Source organism: Mauremys mutica, chromosome 11, assembly GCF_020497125.1.
Source record: "Mauremys mutica isolate MM-2020 ecotype Southern chromosome 11, ASM2049712v1, whole genome shotgun sequence".
NCBI classification, from domain to species: Eukaryota; Metazoa; Chordata; order Testudines; family Geoemydidae; genus Mauremys; species Mauremys mutica.
This window is the reverse complement of record NC_059082.1, coordinates 85,991,862-86,018,201: the sequence shown is the minus strand read 5'-3', so window position 1 is coordinate 86,018,201 and position 26,340 is coordinate 85,991,862. Positions and strand designations below refer to the sequence as shown.

The following is a 26,340-nucleotide window of genomic DNA, read 5'->3' as shown; positions in this document are numbered from 1 at the left end:
GCTTCGTGAGTTACTGTCCTCAAGTAAGGAGATAAATTCTGCACCAGTTTCCCTAAGTGATTTTCCCAAGCGCACACAGTGCCAAATTCTACTCTGTTATACTGATGTAGTCTGAAGTAACTCTGCTAAATTGCATTGCTCTTTTTACTCTGATCTAAATCTAGAGTAATTTTGTTGAAGACAGCAAAGAGAGCTGGGAACAGAACCAAGAATTCCAACTCCAAGTATTCTGTCCTAACCAAAGGAGCAGAATGCTTAGTGCCCCACTGAAGGAGTTTAACTGTGCAAGCAGAAGACAATGTGAAAGCTCAGGAGAGGTTTGTAGTATGAACTGAATGAAATATTCAATTATCAAATTTGTTGATGGCAGCACAGAAGCATATGAGACAGTCAACCTAGTGATGGATGGGAAAAAGGGATTGTATTAGTCATGAGAGTTATACTTATCAGCTATTTACTGCATATGCTCAGCTGCCAGCTTCCAAATTACAAAAATCATTAATAATGTAGAGTGTTTCCCATTTTTAAATCCTGTTTCAGCAGAGCAGAACAAATGGTCATATGAAGCCAATATGCTTCTCTATTTTCTGCACATGAACTATATCAAACAGGTAATTAGTGTTAATTAGTACGGTATTTCTTAGCTGTAAAGAGCATAAAGTTACATTCCTACAATAATTAGATGGCAAACCAAGAGGTTATACAAAGCTCAGATCAAGTAAAATTTCTAAGACAACCCGTCTAACGCCAAGGTGTTCAGAATACTGTACCTTCCCCAAACATGGCTGGAGAGAATTCCCAGAGTCTAAGGAATTACAGCAGTTTTTATTTACCATCTGAATAGGAATCAATATAGTTAATGTAGCTTCAAATCCAAAATTTGAGAAAAAGAGGACTGTATTATCAAGATGAAGATATGAAAACTGGTGGAATTATGCAGGGTTGCCTAGCATCTAAAAGGTTTTCAGTTCTGCATGCATTCGATGAAGTGGGTTGTAGCCCATGAAAGCTTATGCTCAAATAAATTTTTTAGTCTCTAAGGTGCCACAAGTACTCCTGTTCTTTTTGTGGATACAGACTAACATGGCTGCTACTCTGAAACTTGAGTTCTGATACAGTAACACTTTTTGACAAACAGACAGAAGTTCTTCAAGTGACACTGATGTGAAAACCACTTTCTCAAGCACCTTCAGGGCATGGCAAAGAGACACCCTGACTAAAAACTGTTTGTACCTTTTTTTCCTTCATAAGAACACCATGTTTAAGGGACCCTCCACTTACCTGCAGGATTTTAAAATGTTTAAAATGTGAAAGCTACTAAAAAAAATTTCCTTCAAACCTGGCAGAGTGTAAATCTCACCAAAATCTAAGAAAACTATTGGAGTTTTATGTAACGTATATTACATAAAACCTTACTTTCCGGTTTGACTGGTGGTCTTCTTTTTCCTTTATGTTGCTTTTCCTGGTGAGGGTCATGGCGGTAGCATAGTGAGTAGGAAGGACCAGACCTCCTTTTCCTCCATAACCGGTTCCAACTCCTCCTGGGGGATTTCCCCCAGTGTTCCCAGGCCAGCCCGGAGATATAATCCCTTCAGGGTGTCATGGGTCGGCCTCGGGGCCTCCGCCAAGTGGGACATGCCCAGTACAAGTTCTAATGGAAGCCTCCTGGGGGCATCCTTATCAAGTGCCCGCACCACCTCAACTGGCTCCTCTTGATCCGGAGGATTAGCGGCTCTACTCTGAGGCCCTCCCATATAGCCAAGCTCCTCACCCTATCGAGAATAGTAAGCCCAGCCACTCTGCAGAGAAAACTCATTTGCACCACCTGTACCCACAATCTCGTCCTTTCAGTCATTACTCAAAATTCATGATCATAGAAGAGGATGGGACATAGAGTTACCTGTAAACAGAGAGCTTCATCAGAGAACTCATGGACCAGTACAGCACCCGCATCACTGCCACATCAGTTGATCTCATGTTCCCGCTTGCCATCACTCGTGAACAAGATCTCTAGATACTTGAACTTGTCCACTAAGGGCAGCTGCTCCCCCGTCACCTGGAGAGAGCAGTCCACTTTCTTCCAAGCAAAGATCATGACCTCTGATTTGGAAGTGCTGATTCTTGTCCCAGCCGCTTCACACACTGCAGCGAAACGTTAGCGTGCACGCTGGAAATCACAGTCTGAAGAAGCAAGGACATCATCATCTGCAAACAGCAGAGAGTCCCCATACTGGATGCACTCCACAGCTCAGCTGTGCCTTGATATCCAGTCCATGAAAATCATGAACAGGTGTGGGGACAAGATACACCCTTGGTGGAGTCCAATGCCCACCCTGAACAAATGTGATTTAATACCAAGAATACAAATGCAACTCTCACTCCGAGAATAGAGGGACCGGATAGGACACAGAAGTGGCACCAGCACCTCATACTCCCACAGCACTTCCCACAAGACATCTCGGGGAACATGGTCATATGCCTTCTCCAGGTCTACAAAACAAAAATAGACTGGATTAGCAAACTCCTACAACCCCTCAAGTATCTATGAGATAGCAAATGTCCATTGTTCAATGGCCAGGACGGAATCCACATTGTCCCTCCTGAATCTGAGGTTCAACCTCCTCTCCAGCACCTTGGCATAGGCTTTGCTGGGGAGGCTGAGAAGTGTGATCCCCCTACAGTTGGGGGACATCCTCTGGCTGCCTGTCTTAAAGACTGGGACCACCACCCTGGTTTGCCAGTCCAGAGGTACTGCACCCACCTTCCATGCAACACCAAAGATGTGTGTTAACCACCACACCCAAACATTGTCCAGTGCTTTCAACATCTCCAGGCAAATCTCACCCACCCCTGCTGCCTTCCCACTATGAAGGCACTCTACCACTCTATTGACCTCAGCAGCAGAAACAGATCTGATCTCACGGAGGTTTCCGGTGCTGCCTCCTGGAAGTGGAGCGTGTCCATCAGGTTGAGGAGTTCCTCAAAGTGCTCCTTCCACCTCTCAGCAATCTCCTCAGTCGAGGTCAGCGTTTCACCACCCTTACTGAGTACTGCCTGGGCAACATCCTGCTGACCCTCCTAAGGCAACAAATGGCTTACCAGAACACCTTTGAAGCTGTCTGATAGTCATTCTCCATGGTCTCTCCAAACTTCTCCTAATCCTGGGCTTTCACTTCAACCACAGCCCTCTTAGCTAGCAGGTACCTTTGAGCTGTATCAGGAGTCTGGTTCACGAGCATTGCTCAGAAGGCTTCCTTCACTGCCTTGACAGCTTCTCTCACCATTGGAGTCCATCAGCAGATCCTAGGGTTGCCACCATGACAGGGACCAACTACCTTCAGGCCACAGCTGTTTGTGGCTGCCTCAATGACTGAGGCCCTGAACATGGTCCACTCAGATTCAATGTCCAAGATCTCACCCAGAATGCAGAAGAAGTTCTTCCAGAGGTAAGAACTGAAGTCTTTCCACACAGGGTCCTCCACCTGATGTTCCAGGAGAGTCACACTGATCATTTGGGCCTCCTGTCTATCCAGCTGGCATCCCATTCATCGGATCCAACTCACCACCAAGTGGCAATCGGGTTGCCAGCTCTGCCGCTCTCCACCTGACTTTCCAGAGCATATGGCCTTAGGTCTGACGAGACAACTATGAAGTTGATCACTGATCTTCGGCCCAAGGTGCTCTGGTACAAAGTACATTTATGAGCCACCTTGTGTTTGAACATTGTATTAGTTATGTACAATCCATGACTAGCACAGACCTGGGAGGCCATTCCTCCCAATCAATCCCCTCCAGGTATCTCCATCATTCCTCACATGAGTGTTGAAGTCCCCCAGTAGAAACTACAAGGTCAGTCGGTGGCACTCAGTGAGATTGGTGCTCAATAGTCTCCAGAACAGCAGTATCCTATAGATGCTCATTTAAATTAAATTTTACAATATAGACACTCACTTACAAATGTAATTTATCTAAGCTTGTGCATGGCAATAATGCTTTGCTGTAATTCCTCTGACTCTGGGAATTCTCTCCAGCCATGTTTGGAGAAGGTACAGTATTCTGAACACCTTGGCGCTAGACAGGTGGTCTTAGAAATTTTATTTGATCTGAGTTTTGTACAACCTCTTGGTTTGCAATCTAATTATTGTAGGAATGTAACTTTAGCAGTTGTTGCAGCGTAAATCACAGAATCATGAAAGTGTAGGGATGGAATGGACCTCAAGCGGTCACGTAGACCAACCCTGACAGATGTCCGTCTAACCTGTTCTTAGAAATCTCCAATGACAGGGATAACTATGGGAGAACATTTTTCCTTGTAGCTAACCTAAATCTCCCTTGCTGCAAATTAAGCCAAATAATTCTTGTCCCAGGCTTGGTGGGCATGGAGAACAATTGATGACCGACATCCTGTCACCATCCTCTTTATAACAACCTTTTGCATATTTGAAGACTATGCTGTGTACCACCCCCTAACCCCCACTTCTTTTCTCTAGACTAAACATGCCCAATTCTTTCAACCTTTCCTCACAGGTCATGTTTTCTAACCCTCTTATTTTTGTTGCTCTCCTCTGGACTCTTCCCAGTTTGTCCAAATCCTTAAGTGTGATGTCCAAAACTGGACACCACTCCAGCTGAGCCCTCACCAGTGAGTGGAGCAATTACTGCCCATGTCTTACACAGGACATGCCTGTTAATACATCCCAAAATGACATTTGCCTTTTTCACACAACAGTGTCATTCTTTTGACTCAGTTTCAATTTGGGATCCACTATAACCCCTAGGGCTTTTATTGTAGTAATGCTGCCTACCCAGTTATTTTGTATTCGTGCAGTTGATTTTTTCTTAGATAGTATTTTGCACGTATCTTTATTGATTTTCATCATACTGATTTCACACCAATTGTCCAATTTATCAAGATCATTTTGAATTCTAATCTTGTCCTCCAAAGTGCTTGCAATCCTTCCCGGCTTGAAGTCATTTGCAAATTTTGCAAACACACTCTACACTCAATTTCCCAAGTCATTAACAAAAATATTGACTAGTACTGGACAAAGGAAAAACCCCTTTGGGACACCACCTGATACGTCCTTCCCAGTTTGACAGCAAACTGTTGATAACTACTTTTGAAGTATGTTTTTTCAACCAGTTGTGCCCTCATTTCATCTACACCATATTTCTCTACTTTGTTTATGAAAGTATCATGCAAGACAGTACCAAAAGCCTTATTAAAGTTAAGATCAATGAAGTCTATTGCTTCCACTCACCCACTAAGCCAGTTACCCTATCAACGAAGGAAATTAGATGTTTCACAATCGTATGGCTAACAAAAAACACCAGTGTGCACACGTTTAGAAGTAATGTGCTCTACCACTATTGCCAATGTTTTAACACCATACCCGTGGAATCTGCCCCAATAAGTGCACAGGTATTACCATATGCTAGGTAATAAAAGTCAGGCTCAAAAGAGATTTGTGAGTCCCCCTCATCTAAGTACTTACATGCCCCTGCACCATCACAGTATCTGATCTCCACAGATCACAGGGCCAGCAAATCAAATAATTGGGACAGAAAAAAAACACTTTAATTACCTATCCCCAAACATCTTATTTACAATCCCCATGTCCTTAAAAATATGTAGCCTGAACTTCTAAGGCTATGTCTACACTAGAGTGCTTACAGCTGCACCAGTGTAAGATGTCTCGTGTAGCCACTAACAATGGGAGAGAGCTCTCCTGTCAACACAATTAATCCACCTTCAACGATCGGCGGTTGCAGTTCTCCCACCAACATAGCACTGTGCACACTAGCACTTATGACGGGTGTAACTTATGTCACTTAGAAGGGTGGAATATTCATCTGAGGCTATGTCTACACTAGCACTTTTGTCAGTCAGGGGTGTGGGGAGAAAATCCAACACATCCCCAACGGACAAAAGTTTCATCGACAAAAGCAATAGTATGAATAGTGCTATGTCAGAGGGAGACACTCTCCCATCAACAGCTACCACCGCTCGCTGGGGGTGTTTTAATTATGCTGGCAGGAGAACTCTCTCCCGTCGGAACAGAGTGGCTACACAGGAGACCTTACAGCGACACAGCTGCAGTGGTACAGTTGTACCACTGTAAGGTCCATAGTGTAGATATAGCCTAAGTCTAAGAGTGATTGTTTAATTAAAAAGAAACAAAAAGCTGGGAAATTGGTTTAAGGAGCATTAATGTAGTCACACTCTTCACAAACCGTAATTTTACCCAGTTTAGCTCTAAAGATCCCTCCTGTACGCTGCAGATCACCAAATCAACCCTGAATTTTCCGCAAAACTTGAAACCCTTTGGCCTGCCAATGCCTGAGCCCTCATTCCAGAGATAGCAGCTCTTAACTTGTCAAATGAAACATTAGCCTGACTGATACATGCCTCAATGATATCTACAACAGCACAGACTCAGACATGTAACCAGAAGGAATTCAACTCAAGAATGCAGTCTTTTCAGGGCTCTACTTTAAGAATCGCCTCATACCTGTGGATCAAAATGTCAAAGTGGTATCTCCTATGAATTAACCTGAACTTTAAGTTTACTTCAAACTACTAGAGCCTTAGAGAAATCAGTCCATCTTGTGAATAGTGTTGTATACTTTGAACAAAACAGTAGCCTTGTACAGCTGTGCAACAAACATAAATTGAAGCTTGTAAATCAGATTAATTTTCTAAACCACAATGAAACATACAAGGAAAAATTAAATGAAGTGTAAAAACGGTAATGAAAATATACACACGGGACAAATTTCTACATTTGCTGGCTATGAAGTGACTATTTTATCCTTTTAAGCTATTCATGGAACCGCCCCACTTTTCAGTGGTATTTCTTTTCAAAAGGTATTTTTGGGAGGGAGGGGCAGGGGCAGGTGTCACAAAAAGATGAGAACAGCAGGAGCGGAGTTGTACACTCCCATCCAGGTTTTGTTTTTTAATCCGGCCCTGCCTTGTAGTCTCTTCTCACCAGAAGGAAGGTTTCAATATTTAAATTCCAAATATGGTCACAAAGATATCCTAATGCCAAAACAAAGTAATACCCAAATATAGCACTCAAAGGAACAGAGACAAGAAAAGCCTACTGAACCCTGACTTTTGTAATCTAGATAGGAAAAATAATCAGAAAAACTGCTAGATCATTTTAGCTACTTTGATATCCAATTCCCAAAAACTATAACTGTGAGAACAGATTATTCTCAAGATGGCTTTCCTGTCAGTGACATACTGCCATTAGTTTGTCACATTTGCTGTAGATGGTTGTGGCTGTGCAACCAAGCAGAGAATGCAGTGCAGGCAATATGAAAGTATTGCCGAACCTTTCTGAAATTAAAACCTGGCTGCACTGCATTGGAAATTATAATTTTTCTATAAACAAACACTGCTCTAGGTTTAAACATTGTTTTAAACTCAGTGGGTAGAGTTCCTCAAAGACAGTTAGCAAAACAATGCATAACTTACTGTGAAGCAAAAGTCAGGCACAGTACACACACCTCACAAATTTGGTATCACAATCTTTCCCTTTGAAGCTTAAAATTGATTTTGCATTCTTACAGAAGTGGAGATTTTCCATTTCACAGGTTTCACTGAAAATGCCCCATTTCTACAGGGTTCAAAACAATTTTCTGGATTTAAGTAGGAAGGCTCTTTGGAAGGGAATCCAACCTGCACTCAGCCACATGTTTGGGTTTAAAAGGTTCCATTCCAAAATGTAGATTTTAAAACAACAATTCACCAATTTGGTATTCTACAAAGTACAGGAATTCTCCCCCCACCTCCACCCCCTGCCCAGTTAAACAAGTTCACTTTTTGAGATAAACATTCAACACACAAAATATAACTACAGCTAGGAGACATTCTTAGTCTGTTCACTAACGCAGTAGCGTTATGGAAAGGAATGATAAACACAAATGTTTTCTAGACTACAGAGACTATACCATGTCTGTTTTTCAGGAAGTGCAGGCTGTGCCTCACCCATATCCAAGGGCTTGAAGAAAGCTCTACTCGTTCATGGCAAATAGGTTGCATTTGTGTGAGGCCCATCAACTTCTCAGAATACAACCTGTCTTTACTAAGTAGGTGTGTAATCATTATAGTTGTAAGCCACCTTCCAAATGTGAACCAAGAACTATAAAAAGCAAGGAAAGTTACTTAACTGTACAGTAACTAGATTTCTTCAAGATGTATTGTCTACTCCACATGCATGTTTAATTTATGGGGTGCATGCACCCCAGATAAGTCTTTTGGACACCAGTGTCCCTTCTGGCTGCTCATGCACCCCTAAATGTCCTCACCCTATGACAAGGGTATAAAAGGGCAGAGTACGCCAAACAACACTTAGTTTTCTTCCCACCACAAAGTTTTGGTAGGACGCTGAGATAGAGGGGGATGGAAGGCAGGTTGGGGAATGTGCATATGGACAACACATCTCAGGCTATGTCTACACTAGAGAGCTCACAGCAGCACAGCTGTACTGATGCCACTCTATGCCGACAGGAGAAAGGTCTCCCATCAACACAATTAATCCATGCCCAACGAGGAGCGTTAGCTACATCAGCGGGACATAGCGCTGTGCACATTACCACTTATAACGACGTAACTTATGTCGTTCAGGGGAGTGGTAGTGTAGACATGGCCTCAGAGAGGCCAGTTACTGTACAGTTAAGTAACTTTCCTCTCTCTTTTGACTGTCCATCTGCATATTCCATGTTTGGTGATTTCCAAGCAGTGTAATGGAGGTGGTAGCTTGGAGTCATTTTCAACATATCCTTCCCTGAATGCAGCATCTGATCTGGAAGCTTCATGGACACCAAAATGCTTTGTATATGCATGAATAGATCTTCAGGGGGTTATTTTACATGTCTACTATGGAAACATTTCTCAGTGCTGCAGAGGCTCCCTGCACTCTCATGGAATGAGCTCTGAGAGAAACTGGAGCTCTACTTTGGCCACTTCATAACAAGCTTTCACACAATTCAGTGTCTGTCTAGACAGTCTCTGAACTTCAACTTGCATATTAATGTGTTGAGCCTTCTTATGCACAAGGAGGTCTGCCATCCTTTATCTTCCCCCCTCCCTCCAAGTAGTATTTTCTGTAGAACCCTTTCCATTGGTATTGAGGAACTGTCCTTTATCTCTTCAAGTGAATGAAATGACAGGACTTCTTGGTGTTATAGGTTATTGTGAGATTGGTCCCTGACAAGGAAGAGGGAAGCAGGGTGGAGAGTATGGAACTGGACAGAATATTCCATCATAATAGGGTCCAAAACTGAGGACCAAGAGTAGCTCCAGAATCCTTCAATGTAAAAAGAGCATAATTTATCTTAGAACTAAATAACATGGACCTTTTCAATGGCATGTCCTTTACAATGGATTGAGCCTCTTGAGGAAGTCAGAGCCCTGAAGTTGAGAGAGCTTCTCATCACCCCACTGCAACTTGATCTAAACTCCAAACTAGCCAATGAATACGATTTACAGCCAAATATAACCAATCATTTAGGCTCATGTTCCTTTTGTGTGGTCTTATTTTGCTGACAACTTTTCATTAGCTGCCATCACTACTAACAAAGGTGGTACAGGACACACACAAAAGAATTTAGCCTCCCTTGAGGGAACTTGCTATTTCTTGTCCACCTTCTGGGAGATAGAGGCTGCTGGGCCTGGGATCTGCCAAATAACTTTTGCTTGGATCTATAATAACCTTGTTAACACCACACTATTTTGCCAGATCTGAGAGATTGTAAGATGTCAACCAGCCTGTGGGTAGGTTCCTGGATCTCTTCCAAGGGAATCTGTTAAGAGTCCAAGACTCTTAAGCGGGTCCTGATACTCCTTAAAGTTATCTAGTTGTAATAGACAGAACAATAGGCTCAAAGGATAACAAGGAAATAAATCCACAGTGAGGTGGCATTTTCTTGGGTAAGTCACCAGGTGTAGACTGGGTAATTGATGCTGTAGAGTGAGAGCCCTTATGGGGCCAAGGCCTGTCAGGAGCAATTCTGTCCAAAAGAGGCTTCTGAACCCCAATAAAACTATGCTGGCATAGTTGGGTAAGAGCCTAGTAGCCCTGGGGTAGGGAACCATGGTCTGTGCCCAAAGCACTAGTCTGCATAAAATCTGCCCCTGGAAGCATCTCTAGATTCTTTGTCTAAGGCAGATAATACCAGAAGAAACATCCTTAAGGAATAAATGCACGAGTACCCCCACTTCATTTGATGCAGAAGTCATCAAAAACAATGCTATGTCAATTGGTGGGGCAGTGAATTGCTGAAGGCGGGGGAGAGGGGGAGAGAAGGTATTCAGTAACAGGTGAGAGACAGGTCCAGTACTACTTGAGTCAGTGGTAGAGAGTGATTCTGGCTCCTGAGAGACCCTCAGATCTGTTAATACCATATATGTCATTGGTACTGTACAGTGCTGAGAGGTCAACAGTGGAGCCAGGGTAGAGGCAGCTAGAGTCAACAGTGCTGATATAACCAGTGCCAAAGTACTCCATGTCAGAGGCTTGACAACACTTTAGTTATTCTAAATCTCCTTTTTAAAATTTGATCTTGTTCACAGAGTATCACATACTGACCACCACTATTTAATTGTTTTCCTATGTTTAAAAGGTAGTTTTTTTGAACTACTGCCCAATAGGAGAAATGGTTTGCTCATCAACACAATATACTATATGTTTGGAAGCTAATAAAGTTCAAAATAATGGAACTATTTGGGAGGCAAGGGAAGTTAGGGGGCAACATGTCAAATGTATACGTCAGTGTCATTCTCATAAATCACTATTAACAGGCTTCCTTCCATTTTTCTTTTAAATCCAGTACGGAATGTGTGTTTACATGGTTCTGCTTCACCTTCCATGCACTAACCCCTAACAATTGCTGAATAGAAATAGTACCTCAAATAGGAGAAACACCACAACTTATCTGGATGCAAATTAAAGACTCACTAGGTATCGTCCTGTTATTCCAGGGGTTGGCAACCTTTCAGAAGTGGTGTGCCGAATCTTCATTTATTCACTATAATTTAAGGTTTCGTGTGCCAGTAATACATTTTAATGTGTTGAGAAGGTCTCTTTCTATAAGTCTATAATATATAACTAAACTATTGTTGTATGTAAAGTAAGTAAGGTTTTAAAAATGTTTAAGAAGCTTCATTTAAAATTAAATTAAAATGCAGAGCCCTTCGAACCAGTGGCCAGAACCTAGGCAGTGTGAGTGCCACTGAAAATCAGCTCGCGTGCCGAAGGAGCCACGCATGCTATAGGTTGCCTACCCGTGTTATTCCTTTTACACCCACAGGTTATCTGAACAGTTAATAGCATAGCTACTGGAATCTGACAATTCAAATAAAAGGAGAACTGGAAGAGAAAGGCCAATTCCTAGGAAAGCAAAACTAGCTAATTATGCATCTCTTTATTGGACTCTTGTCTACACTAGAGCATTCTGGCCACGCCAATACATCTGAAACCCTCAGTCACATCTGGTATGCAACACATGTTCATATATAAGTGCTTGCATTAATGCAGCCTTGTTCAAAGCAAGTCCAACTACTGTGGCTGTGTTTACATTAGCCTTTCCCTGTGCCAAATTTCCCACCAAATTTCACCGGTGAAGCTCTACCAGTGGTAACAATAGCAGGAGCAATATTGTAGGCAGACCTTTTGGGACTGCCAGTGTTTTTTATTGTTGTTGTCTAACCTGACTCATATAAGGTCTAAATGACATTGTAACAAGTGTTTGTGGTCAATGACAACTTATCTGAACTAGAATTCAGACCTATGTACCAGCAATTGCAACAGTGACCATTTGCAACAGTGAGAATTTTAGAAAAAAAAAGACTAATGTGGACAAGTGTCCAGTCATCCCCCAGCTTACAGGGCCAATGGAAACAGCAAACTATAGCCTAGAACAGGGGTCGGCAACCTTTCAGAAGCAGTGTGCCGAGTCTTCATTTATTCACTCTAATTTAAGGTTTCGCGTGCCAGTAATACATTTTAATGTTTTTTTAGAAGGTCTCTATAAGTCTATATATTATATAACTAAACTAGTGTTGTATTGTAAAATAAACAAGGTTTTCAAAATGTTTAAGAAGCGTCATTTAAAATGAAATTAAAATGTTGATCTTATGCCGCTGGCCTGCTCAACCTGCTGCTGGTCTGGGGTTCTGTTCACCTAGGCCGGCAGTGGGCTGAGCGAGGCCTGTGGCCGGGACCCCGGCTGGCAAGGGTCCGGCAGCCAGAACCCCAGACCAGCAGCGGACTGTGTGGGGCCGGCAGCCAGGACCCAGAGGGCTGAGGGTGGGCTGGAGGTGTCAGGGCGGGGGGGGGGGTGCGCTAGGTATGGGTGGGGGTGCCAGAGTCAGGGCTAGTGTTGCAGGGGGCGGGTGAAGGAGTCAAGCAGAGGGCTGGGTGTATATGAGGGAGTACAGGGCTCAGGGCAGGGGCCTGGGGTGTGTGCGGGGCTCAGGGCAGAGGGCGTGGTGTGTGGGGGGGGGGTGCCAGGGCTCAGGGGAGAGGGTTGGGTGACTGCCCCCCTAAGAACTCCCAACCCCGCTGCGCCTTGTCCCCTGACTACCCCCTCCTGGGACCCCTGCCCCCAACTGCCCCCCAGGACCCCACCCCCTATCTAAGCCTTCCTGTCCCCTGTCCCCAGACTGGACCCTACCCCCTACCTGTCTCCTGACTGCCCCGACCCTTATCCACACCCCCATCCCCAAACAGACCCCCAAGACTCCCATGCCCCATCCAACCGCTCCCTGTCCCCTGACAGGACCCCCAGAACTCCCGACCCACCCAACCCCCCAACACTCCCTGCCTGCCCCAACCCCTCTCCACACCCCTGCCTCCTGACAGGACCCCCAGAACTCCCAACTCATACAACCTCCCCAGCTCCTTGTCCCCGGACCACCCCCTCCAGAGACTCCCCCCACCCTAACTGCCCCCCCAGGACCCTCCTTGCTCCCGGTCCCCTGACTGCCCTGACCCCTATCCACCCCCTGCCCCCTCACAAACCCCAGGACTCCCATGCCCCATCCAACCCCCCCCTGCACCCTGACTGCCCCCTCCAGAGACCCCCACCCCTCGCCACCACCCCCCGGATCCCACCCCCCCATCCAAGCCACCCTGCTCCCTGTCCCCTAACTGCCCCCACCCCTTATCCAACACCCCCAGCCCTGGGCCCATTACCTTGAGGCTCCAGGCAGAGCCAGACACGCTGCCCCGTGGGAGCGCGCAGCCCCAACCCCCAGAGCGCTGCGCGCGGCAGCAGGGCTCCAGGGGAGGGGAGAAGGTGGGGGAGGGGCCGGCAGCTTGCTGTGTTCGGCCCAGCACTCCGTCCTGGAAGCGCGGACCCCGCGGCTTGCCGTGCCCAGAGAGTGGGGCCTTTTGCCCATCCCGTGCGCACGGCTATGCTTCTGCTCCCTGCCCCCGTGGGGAGAGCGGAGGGCAGAGGAGAGCGGGCTGGGCTGGGCAGGATTTTTAATGGCACACTGGAGTCCCAGCAGGCTCCAGCGTGCCATTAAAAATTGGCTCGCGTGCCGTCTTTGGCACGTGTGCCATAGGTTGCCGACCCCTGGCCTAGAAGCTGCAATGATGGGCAGCAGGGAGGGAAAGGGTGCCTACCATTTGATAACAGAGTTCACAATCTGTTGCTAATACTGAGTCCCGATCTGCGTTAAACAATCATATAGTAACAATGAATATGAAGCTTTTTCCCACTCCCTCCCCATCAGACCAGGAGGAGTCTCCTTCAAAGGTGGCCTTTGCTATCATTATCAGTGTCAATCATTTTAGGATTAGACTATTGCAGTGAAGCTTCCCATGGGGCTATACCAAAATGATGCAACAGCCAACATGAAATTCAATAAATATATTCCAGGATGGGAATGTAATGTCAATCAATAAGTTTTATGAGAAACAGATCCTGTCAAATAAACTGGATATCATTTTTTTGGTATTACAAATCTGGTTATTAAAGGTCTACATTATGTCAATGCAGTTACATCTACAAGGCATTTGACTTACTACTGCACAACATTCTAATTAGAGTTAACATCAATCAACATAGCAATTACTAAATAGATAAGATGGCTAAAATCTCAAAGGGAAATCAAACGGCGATGTTACTAGCAGATTCCCACAGGGATTCATTCTCAACTAAAAGCTATAAAAGTTTTATCAGTGACTGGCACAAAAGATCATTGCGGATAAAGATTGGTGAAATGGCTAATAACGATATGGGCAGGTCACTTATATAGAGCAATCTGGATTGGTTGGTAAACTGGGTGCAAGTACATGGTTTAATACGGCCAAAAGTAAAGTCCTAGATCTAGGAACAGAAAATGTATCTCACATTACAAAAAAATGTATGGACTGTATCCTGCAAATCCATGTCTCTGAAAAGAATTTAGAGGTCATGGTGGAAACGTGCCTGACTAAGTGGATTAATGAGATCCCTGAATGTATGAACAGAGGATCTTCAAGTAGGAGTAGGCAAGTTTATTGCCACTGTATATAGCACTGTGGACATCACTCCTGGAATACTGGGGCTGACTTCCAAAAGGAGGTAAACTACAGAAGGTTTAGAGCAAAACCACAAGAAAGATATGAGAACTGGAAAACATGTCTTACAATGAGGCTCAATCTATTGTGCTTATCAAATAGAAGGTTACGTATCATAATCTATGTAGCTTCTCAAGAATATATTTGATAGTACAGGGCTCCAATATAACAAAGGCACTGTTGCAATATACTATATATACTATATATAACTCCAATATAACAAAGGCACAACAGGATTATGCTTTAGTTAAACCACAAATCACTGTTTGATACAGGATTTACTGATGTAATTTTATGGCCTGTGTTATGCAGGAGGTCAGTGCAGGTCCTAGGAGGAGGGGTGGCTGGGGGGGCTCCGGCACTGCTCCTGCCACAAGCACCAGCTCCACAGTTCCCATTGGCCAGGAACCACAGCCAATTGGAGCTGCAGAGGCAGCGCCTGCAGGTGCAGGCAGTGCGTGGAGCCCCATGTCCCCTCCACTTAGGAGCTGTGGGGACATGCCCATGGGAGCCAGGGAGCTCCCCCTTCCCCAAGGTAAGCGCTGCCCCACACCCCAACCCCAGCCCTGAGCCCCCTCCCACACCCAAACTGCTGCTGCTGGCCCACCCTGAGCCAGCACCGGCCACTGCAAAAGTCATGGAAAGTCATGGAATCCATGACATCTGTGACAGACACGCAGCCTTAACCACGATCAAAGCATCTCTTACCCTTCTCCAATAAGAAGTTATATCTACTTAAGTTTAAATGTCTCACTCTAAGGCTCATTTTCCAGATCTTGAATTATTCTTGTAGCTCTTTTCTGAACCCTTTTCAATTTATCAACGTTCTTCTTGAATTATGGACACCATAACTGGAGACAGTATTCCAGCAGCAGCCGCGTAATCACAGAGCCAAATACAGAGGTAAAATAACCTCTCTACTCCTACTAGAGATTTCCCAGTTACATTCAAGGATCACATTAGTCCTTTCGGGTACAGCATCACACTGGGAGCCCATGTGCTGCTGATTTTCCACCATGGTCCACAAATCTTTTTCAGCATCACGGCACCCAGTACAGAGTTCCCCATCTTATCAGTATAGCCTACAATCTTTGTTCCTAGTTATATACACTCAGCTGTATTAAAATGTATATTGTTTCCTTGGATCTGGCTTACCAGGTGATCCTGATTACTCTGTATCTATGATGTGTCCTCTTCATTATTTATCACTCCCTCAATCTTTGGGTAATTTGCAAACTTTATCAGTGATGATTCTGTGTTTTCTTCCAGGTCATTGATAAAAACTGCTAAATAGTGTAGGGCCAAGAACCTCTCTCTGTGGGACCCCACTAGCAACATACCAACCCAATAATAATTCCCCATGCCATGTTAATGTTGTATCATTCTAGTTTATTTAATCAAAGTGTCAGGCAGTACCAAGACAAATGCCTTACAGAAGGCAAAGTATATTGCATCAACACTACTGAATAGCATTTGAACATCACTGAGCACCTTAATAGCCAAGAACAGATCCCTGAAGGAGCCCACTAAACACCCCCTTTCGATAATTCTTCATGTATAAGATCTTAGAGATCTATCAGTTAACCAGTTTTTTATTAATTTAATATGGGTTATACTGATATGTTGACACTAGCATTCTCATTAGGGAGTAGACTAAAACAATTCAGTCAGTCAAACTGCTACCTAAATAAGACCCATTTCTCTATTATTCTTCTACTCCATCCAATGTCATTAACAACTGCAGAACTGGAAGTCCTGAGATTATGAGTAAACCTAAACATCTGAGAAATATCACAAAAGCTTAGGTGATTAAGAACATAAGAACATAAGATTAGGCTATACTGCAACAATGCTTTATTTAGGTTTGAACTGTTACCTAAAAAATCATCCGTTCCAGGCCCTGGGCACTCTTGACACTCAAAATATTCAATTATACATTTGAATGGATACAACCCACACTGGTAGCTGCAAATTTTTAAAACATAATGTAAGCCTCTAAGTTCCAGTCTCACAGACCCCTCATCAGTCTCCCCATCTCTTAAAGCAGAGGTGAGTGGAAATGCCCTAAAGTTCAGCAAACTCTGGTTATTTCAGATGATTGGTGAACAAATTCCAAAGACAAAAGGTCCTAATGAAGGACACCTTGTCAGCATTTATAGCTTTAGGAGAGGAAATATTATCTGAACAACTGATATATTTAGTAGTGCATTTTGACAAACTAGGATTTTTCCTAAAAGGGAAGGTAGACTTATACAATAGCCATCTGTCTGTATGTGTAGTCAAGGGCTCAAAATTTGATGGATAAAACATCTCAGGGATCCAGCTAGAAGGCAACATGAAGACATTCTTTCAAAGCAGAGTCTTTTTTTCAGATGTGAATTTGGTCTAATAGAGCAGTCAGTCAATCTTTATCTTATTATAAGGAGTCAAGTTTAAAAATGAAGGCACCACTTAATTTCCTGAAGGCAGAAAATCCTGACAAATTATTAATATAGAAAGATGACAATATAAAATTGACAAGCATTTCACAGAACAAAACATTTTGGCTTACTAAACTCTATTAGCCTACACAATTAACTATTTACCCTTAACTTCATCATTCTATTTCATAAGCAACATACAAGAAATGTTAATAAATTAACTGACCCTAGTTTTCAGACAGACATAAAAGTTTAATGAAGGTTCAAGTTCAGTTATTTAATAGTTCCTCAAGCTGTAGTAAATACATTCAAAATCCATTCTGATATGCTTGAGATATGAACTTTGTACCAAGCATATAAAAAGTAGGCAAGTGGCCTCTGGTTACAGAAAATGATATGAATGTTTGTATTTATGTAAGACAGAGTTGTGTTTGAGTGGTCTTGTCACGTCCCACATCAGCCGATGGTACACCAATGTTTTTTTAATTCCATATGGCTGTAATTTAAGAACTTGCTTCTCAACACAATGAAAGCTAACAGAAGTGTGAACAGCAGAGCTGGTTATAACATTAATTTAGGTGAAAATTTAGATTAATTTTATCTCTATCTGCAGAGATATCTGTTTCAGCAAAGTTTTCATTGGGAAAGTTTTTGAAATTCAAGGCTGTGTGGTCACTTTTGATGGGAGAGAAAATTAAAACTTGAGCTTTTTGATCTAAAAACTGCTATTTCAACACAATTCCACTTCATGAACCTATCTCAAAAGGTTTTGTTTTTGTTCCAATGTATAAGGAAAACAAAATTTTGAAACCTTGGAAGTTGTAATAAAAAGGAATTGTTATCCTTCAGCCAATCTGTAAACAAGCTACAGAGATCCTCCAAGGACCTTAATTAAATAAAATTCAAAATTTTATTTGAACAGACCACCACAATAGGCAACTGGTAAAAATGGATTATCACAGGCACCAGCCCAGCAAAGCACTGCAGATTATGCTTAACTTTAGACGTGTGAGCAGTCCCATCAATTTCACTGAAACTACTTACATGCTCCAAAGTTAAGCACATACTGAAGTGTTTGTTGGGTTGGGGCCCTGTGATATGTTAAAGAGCAGCTATGGATTCAGGCAGCCCCACCCTGCTGTGCCTGCCACACCAATCTTGGAGGAGGAGCCTTCAAATGGGAGAAGCTCAGCTCAGAAGGCCCAGGCTAGGGAGGCAGACAGGCCCCTTATCCTTAGCTCCCAGAAAGGAACAAAGCAGTCATCCAAGCCCCGTGAGGGGGAAGGTGGGCCAACACAGGAAGGAGCCCAAAGAAGCAGCAAGAAATCTGACTACAGACACCTTATCCACTTCTTCCACATGTCTCTGAGCTGGAACCAAGGGTAGAGGGAGGGACTGGGTTCCTCTACAACCTCACCAGGAAGACTAGTGAGAAGACACAAGAGTCCACTAGAACTACTTTGGCCTTGAACCAGGGCTGTCAGCCTGCGTGATGTCCTGGGACTAGTAGTGGGTGAAAACCCTGATTCACTCCGAAAGGGATGAGACCAAAGATGACCCAGCTGTAGGGCCATGTCACAAGATGACAGGGATCACCAGTGGACCTGGTCACAGGACTACAAAGAAAAAACCCTGTAATGCTACACTTAGCCACAAGGCAGCACACCAGGTGGTAAATCACTTTGCCACAAGCCCACACAATCCCTATCAAAATATAGGGATAAAATAAGCATCATTTAGAGTGACCAGAGCATGTTCCACTAAGGCTATGGCTACACTAGAGAGCTTAAAATGGCGCAGTTGTATTGATGCAGCTGCGCCGCTGTAAGTTCTCTAGTGTAGCTGCTCAAAGCTGATGGGAGAGAGTTCTCCTGTCAATTTAATTAATCCACCTACAATGAATGGAGATAGTGCTGTCCACACCAGCACTTAGGTCAGTATAACTTATGGCTTGTTCACACCCCCGAGTGACGTAAGTTGTATCAACATAAGTGGGAGTGTAGACATAGCCTAAGAATAAGTTACTAATGCACTAACGCTATTGCACTTTAACCCTGAAGATTAGAAATATCAATGAAAATAGGAAATCGGAAGCAGATGCTTCCAACAGACACCACTATTATTAAATTAACTGTGAGCTTTGTAGGAAGATGGGGGAAAGCAAAAGGTATTAAAAAGCACTTAAATGAAATCCATTCACCATCACAGAAATTTGAACATCACTTACAGATCTGGATATTCATTTTGTTTTAGTTTCTCTCTCTAAATCTGTCAGCATCCATATAGCTCATGGAATATGTTTTGTATAGTATGCCCAATACTAGATTAAAAACTATGTTAACGTGAAGTTAACGCTGAATATATTTATCAGTAATATTGGATAAAACATCACAAGGTATAATAATTATTCCAAAAACAAGCATTATAACAGGAAATTCAGAGTTAAAGTTAAGCTTTCAGTGATGCCAGGCAATATCCATATAACTAGGATTATTGCATATTAGCACTTGTGGTGGCAGATTAGAAGAAACTGATTTTTAACGACTGATGTTTTGTTCCTACCAAAATTAACTTAGTTCTTTATCAAGAGAGTACAACATTTAAGTCATGAAACCCAAACCATACAGTACAACTACATATTTCTGAACTGAACCACATTACAGATAACTATGCTATTTTCTGAAAAACAAACAAGGACTCCTTGTTGTTTTTGTGGAAACAGACTAACATGGCTACCCTGCTGATACTTGGTATGCTATTTTCTGTTAATTTCTAGGATTCCAGCTTCAAGTTCAGGTAAAGATTTATGCTAATGAGGGAACTTGTAGGAACATGTATACTAACTACTTACCCTCTAACCTCTTCCATTACTAAGCAAAGAACTTCAGTTTCCAGAACCTTCAGGGGCCAGAGCCAATGTTTAAAGGGCCTGTTTTATTATTTAACAACAATCAAACTGATCTGAAGCAGGAAGCCACAGGAATCTCCAAACACCTGTATTCAGCCTCTAACACAATTATCTAGATATGTAAATAAGTCACTAACATTTCTTTCACTCTGGTTCATCTGGATCTTTAATAAACTGACCCAATCCAATGCAGACCAGAAAAGAACCAAAATAACTGTGACAGATCTAAACTATTGCTGTCACATTATACCAAATTTAATAAACTCTTTTGAAAAGAATGTGATAAGCAAGTTAATCCTTGCAATTCCATAACCATAAAGAATATATGAAAACACTGTTAAATAAGTACATTAGTCTTTTAACCATGCTGCAAGTCTCGTCCTTGCTTCAGCACTGAGTCCCCCACCAAAGCCATTTATTGCTTACAGCATCCATTGGTCATTAAGACTGAAATGGGCTTTAGCACAATCTTCAACGTTCCTCTACATTATGCCCTTAGCCGTTTTATCCAGTTCTTTTGCACATATCCAATTATTGGGTCTCAACTTTTTCAGGTATGCTTACTTGCCTAAAAGATATCTAGAGGAGAATGTGAAGGTAAACAAAATTGGTTGTGCTGTTTTTTCTTTTTATGTATAAGATAGCAAAAAGTTTCCACTTCAAAAAGTGTTTACTGTTTTTAAACTTTCAAAGTATCAGAAATACCAAATCTTAACTTCCCTGGTTTTACTCTAGTACTTTTTGGAGAACACCTGTGAATAAGCTCCTTAACAGAGGGCTTTTCTTCTAAGTGTTTGTGTTAAACAGTCAGTATATTAAAAACAATCACTTCACATTTAAATCAGGTCTCACTTGCCTGGTTTTCTAATGTCATAAACCTATGAGTTCTACAGTCATTCAGAGAGTCCTTCCAAGAAAATTCTGAGTTAAGGTGAAAAAAGTAGAAATTTAGAACCGTTGATTACCTTAAGTGGGTTTAATAAAGAGGGTGCTACATTTACTTAAGTATTTAGACAGAGCTAACATCTTCCAAGCTGTACATAACTATCTAGTTCCTGCAATCTCTCCCCCTAATACCTATGGACTCTATTTTTGTTACTTCCTTTGGATACTTTATCAATGGCTCATACAGAAAGAGTTGAGGGAGGAACAAGCACAGTGATCCAGTCACAGTTACAAAAACTATGTGAAAATGTGTTATTTCTTGTAAGACATGGGAAGTAATATCCATGTCCACTCAAGAATAGGGTTGTTGTTTTTTAAGCAAACCCACCACGCTGTGGATGCAAATTTAGTTTGAAAGCTATACCACACCAAACTGTCTGTATCACTACTCTCTGATCAGTTATTTCTAACACATATGGGTATGTACCTAGTCATATTAAACTACTTATTTGACCTTGTACAAATTGAAAGCTGAAAACGGTGTTCATGATTTTACTTCATCTTTCAACCCTAGCCTGGTTTGGGATAGGTTTTCTCTAAATCTTTTACCAATCAAGAAGTTGACAGCCTATGTGTCAGTGATACAGACAAAGCTATCTACTGATAAATGAAATGTAAGGGATTTTAAACAGATACCATGAACTCAAAAACAAAACAAAAAAATCTCACATTTTTCTGAAAAGTTTTATATGTACAAGAGCTTAGTCTACACTAGAAAAAAAAATTGCCAGTATAGCTATGCTAGTAAACACTTCTAATGTAGATGCAGATTATATAGCAGGGGCAGCCAAACTTACAGATCCTCTGAGCCACATACGATAATTTTCAGAAGCTGAGAGCTAGGAACACCTTCCAGAGCTCAGGGCTTCTACCCTGTGGCTGGGTGATGGGGCTCGGGACTTTAGCCTCGTGGTAGGCGCCTGCGGTGCTTGGGGCTTCAGCAAGAGCGGGGCTGAAGTCCCAAGCCCCGGCAAGTGCCTCCTGCAGGGCTGAAGCTCCTAGCCCCACCAGCCCTCCACAGGGCAGAAGTCCCTAGCCACCGCTCTCTCTCCCCATCTGGTAGGAAGAGCCTAGTGGTGGGTGGCTCTGCAAGCCACATTTTAACTGTAAAAGTGCAGCTCGTGAGCCACACACAGCTGTTTGGCCACCCTGGTTATATAGACATAAAAGTAGTTTTGCTGGTATAGCTTATACCCAAATAAAATAAACTATGCTGGCAAAAGCACTTTTATGTTAACACAAAATTAACCCAAATCAGTTTTTTCCAGTTTGTTTACATATATACAAAAATTCCAGGATTATCATTTTGCGTGTCACTCAGAAGCCAGTTACATCTGTAGAGTCGATATGAAGCGATAAAAAAAGCTACAAGCATGGTTGAGGGCTCACTGTTCAGAATATCACCATATTGAATCATCAATGGGATTGATAGTCTGATCACCAATTTTTAAGTTCTCAGACATTCTGACTTTACTAATTACGCCTGTGTAGTATATAGCCATGCATGTATCCCATGTCACCAGTACTAGACCACTGATCACCACCTTTACTCTACAGCTAATCTGCATGGACCAATTTCATGGGTTGTTTGAGGAATACTGAACAGATGGTGGGTTACTTGGCCCAATGGCCATACCTACCAGCTGCACAAATCTCCCAGCATAACCTTGTCAAAACACAAATCAACACAACTACACACACAATAAATGAAGCACCACTCTGAAGCCTAGACTGTCTGAGTCAGTGCAAAGTGATGGAAACAGCTACAAGCATGGTTGAGAGCTGTTTGATCTGAACATTACCAGGATCAGTCATCAATGGGGTTTGCAACCTGCTAGTGTCCTTTTTTAAAAAAAAAATATAAATATAGTTTTACAAATCACACTTGTGCAACAGAACAGGCTTTCAGCTACTAATTACTGACTATTAATACAGATCCCATTTATCTGTCAGTAACCACAGTTAAATACCAATCTCAATGCAACCTTAAAGCAGGACTAAAACTGAATTCATTCTTCAACATCAGCACTATAACTCTTCAGAGGAAATTTTATTTTAAGGAGATGGGGAAAGGGTTGTTTCCCAAAGTATTTCTTTTGTAAGGGAAATGCTTTAAAAAAGACCTCTAAAAAATTATCCTGTTTTCCTCATGTTTCTTTAGATTCCTATAGCTAAACAACCATCCTTTCCACAAATGCCACATTTCTCTCACACAAACTTTGATAACATGCAGGGCACTTTTGAACTTAAAATTAAACTATATTTTCCCTTATTTGGCATTACCTGAAAGTTACGCTAAGGTTAGCCTGCAGAAATTACAGATTCATTCATATCAGTCTTCTCTTAATGTCAATTTGATTCCCTAAGAAACAATTACAAAATAAATAAATAAATAAAAAGACATCTTTGGGGGAGGTAGAAATGTCATTTTCAGTGAAAATGAGCACTGACTGGCATCAGCCTTGCTCTGCATATAATCCTCAGTGAGAATGGTCAGCATGGCTGCTGGAGTGGGCTTTGAGGGACAGATGAAACACAGGAGGAGGGTGCCATGAAGGGGGTCCTGGGAAGACAGGGGAATTACCATGGATTGGGAACAGGGATGTAAGTGAAAGTGTGGCTTCAGCTGAGAGGGGCCCAAGAAGGAGCTACACTGACAAACCATCTGTGTTCCAGAGAGGAGTTGTGCTGGGGGACCACTCTGGAGTGGAAGGGAAACATGGAGGTGAGGAGATACCACGTGGGGACAGTACGGGAAAAGTAAAGCTTGAGTTCCTCTCCCTTCCACTTCACCCTTCCCGGCTGAATCCCCACTTCCTCTCTCATCCCCCATCACCTCCTGCAGGGCTGTTTAAGTTTATAAGTCACTGTGTATAAAATCTAAAAGCTGAATGTAACACACAGAAGCAGGGAGACAGGAGCAGAGAATATGTTGTGGAATGGGGATGGGCCATCACCCCTAGCCTGAGGGTTCTAAGGGCTTTTTTTCACATCCCTGGGCAACAAAAGTTCATAGTTATTAACTCTTAAAAACTGCACTATAATAAAAACTTTGTTTGCTACACATTCCATGAATACAAACTATAAGAAACACGTCAGTCATCCACTTCCCTTTATCAATCAGTGCTCACAACCAGAACGCAAGTCAGCAGCTATATCTGAAAGGCTTATTTTAGTACAACCACCTGTGAGGACCCTCTCCCTCACTGCCTATGATTTTTTTTGGGGGGGGGGGGGGAGAAGCAGGTTACAGAGTAACAGGTGGTCCCTTCCAGGACAAGAGAGTTCTAATATCCTTTCAGTGGAAGATTCCATTAAAAACAACCTCAACCCCCCAAGTGTAATGAAACTAGAAGTCTACTTTCAACACCATGGTTCAATCTTTACTCTCCAAAACACAAGCCCAAAGAAACAGTAGTTTTCCTTTCACTGTCAATTAAAATCATGGAGACAAGCTCAGTTTGGGGGCATATGCTGTACACTAGAGGACCCAGGTGATTCACAGAAGGTGGGCTTTTCCTCTTCCTTGGATGAAAGTGGAAATTTTAGTTTCCTAACCTAGTGACCATCTTAATCAGGTTCACTCTGCACAATGAAAGACAAAAAAACACCTTAGTGTACAAAAACTGTGCAGTAATTAAGGCAATTACAAGTATTTTATACCAGTAGTTATCAACCAGGGGTACGCAGAGGTCTTCCAGGGGGTATATCAACTTGTCTAGTTATTTGCCCAATTTTACAACAGGGTACATAAAAAGTGCTAGCAAAGTCAGTACAAAATAAAATTTCATACAGACTATTTATACTGTTCTATATACAATACCCTGAAATGCAAGTACAATATTTATATTCCAATTGATTGATTTTATAATTATATGGTAAAAATGAGAACGTCAGCATTTTTCAGTAATATTATTCTGTGACATGTTTGTATTTTTATGTCTGATTTTGTAAGCAAGTAGTTTTTAAGTGAGATGAAACCTGAGGGTACACCAGACAAATCAGACTCCTGAAAGGAGTCTAGTAGTCTGGAAAGGTTGAGAGCCACTGTTTCATACCATGTCCTGCACAACTGGGAGATTCCCGCAGATCCAATCGCACCCAGACCCCACAAACACCCCACTCCTGACCAGCAGAGTTCCCGCAGAGCCCAGCGCACTCAGTTCCTCTCCGGTCCCACTGGGGGGGGGGGGGGGTCCTGCAGAGCTCAGCGCAGCCAGAGCCCTCCACCCCTGTCCTGGGGTATGCGCAGAGCTCCCCGCACAGCTAGGCGAGGAGTCTAGCCCCGGTCGGGGCGGGTCCCGCACAGCCCCGCCGCGTCCCCGCCCCGGGCGGGTCCCGCACAGCCCCGCGCACTGTCCGCCCAGGGGCTGTTGTGAGGGGCGAACCGCACCGAGACTGCATCACAACGCGCGGAAGGGCCGCTCGCCCCTCGCGGCCCGGGGCCGGCCAGCCCCGCGGGCCCAGGCGTTGCGGCCTAGTCCCTCCTCCCAGAGGGCACCCGCGGGCCGCCGCAGCAGCGGCCAAGCCCGACGCAGCCCCTGCGCAGGGGGCCCGGCACGCCCCGTACTCACGAGGTGGCTGCTGGTGCTGGCCATGGGCCCGCCCGGCCGGCCCGGCCTCCCCTCGAGTCGCCCTTTAAGAGCCCAGCTCACGGCGGCGGAGCCCGAGCCAATGGGGCACCCGCATCCTCCGCCCGTGACGTCACCCACAACAGTGCCCCCTCCTCTGGCAAGGGCGGGACTTCCGCGCTTCCACACTCCCATTGGCTCAGCCACCTGCTACTCACGGGCAGGCCCAGGTGTAGTGTCAGACTCTACTTCTTGCCGATTCCGCTCCTTGCAGCGAATAAACGGGAGCGCACGCTCTGCGCATGCTCAGTTGGAACGGAGACGCCACTGCCCTCGCCTAGCCTCAGGATCCGCTCCGATCCTGCCCTGAGCAGCGCTGGGCCCCGGCCTCCTCTCACACCCACTTCCGGGTTGGCTCCGAGCCAGTAAAGGATCATGGGAAGCAGCCTGGCGTAGTCGCATACCTATTGGCTCCTCAGCCCAGGCTCCCACCGCGCGGCTACCCATGATGCACCTGTGCTATTTCCTCAGCCCAGCCTGCCGATCGCCGCCCGCCGTTCACCTGTCCCGCAGGGACCAGCTCCACCCACAATGCACCTGGTCTCCACGTACCACGCCCGCACAGCCAGTCTGCCCAGCATGCACCGGGGCTGCGCCAACCCTTGTACTGGGGCCCCCTGGGGCTGGACCCAGCAGGCGCTGGCCAGGCGCTTTTCGGGGCTGCACCAGGGGTTTCTGGGGGCTGCGCCAACCCTTGTACTGGGGGCTCCCTGGGGCTGGACCCAGCAGGCGCTGGCCAGGCGCTTTTCGGGGCTGCGCCCAGCCTGCACCAGGGGTTTCTGGGGGCTGCGCCCAGCATGTACCGGGGCTGCGCCAGTCCTCATGCGCCAGGGGCCACTTGGGACTGGGCCCAGCAT

General features: G+C 44.0%; 1 protein-coding gene across 6 annotated transcripts in view; it reads right to left on the bottom strand.

Annotated features, from left to right (window-relative positions):
- The window catches only part of PDPK1 (3-phosphoinositide dependent protein kinase 1), a 133,967-nt gene extending 108,193 nt beyond the window's left edge, over positions 1-25,774 (bottom strand). For 3 of the 6 annotated variants that reach the window (XM_044979208.1, XM_044979209.1, XM_044979213.1), the window contains exon 1: positions 25,427-25,550. In XM_044979208.1, coding sequence (XP_044835143.1) covers positions 25,427-25,450 — 24 coding nt within the window. In that variant the 5' untranslated portion in view covers positions 25,451-25,550. Of the gene's footprint in view, positions 1-1,900; positions 2,015-23,135; positions 23,216-25,426; positions 25,551-25,641 lie in introns of those variants that run through there. The other 3 variants (XM_044979211.1, XM_044979210.1, XM_044979212.1) reach the window with 3 other exon arrangements.
- Positions 25,775-26,340: the final 566 nt, after the last annotated feature.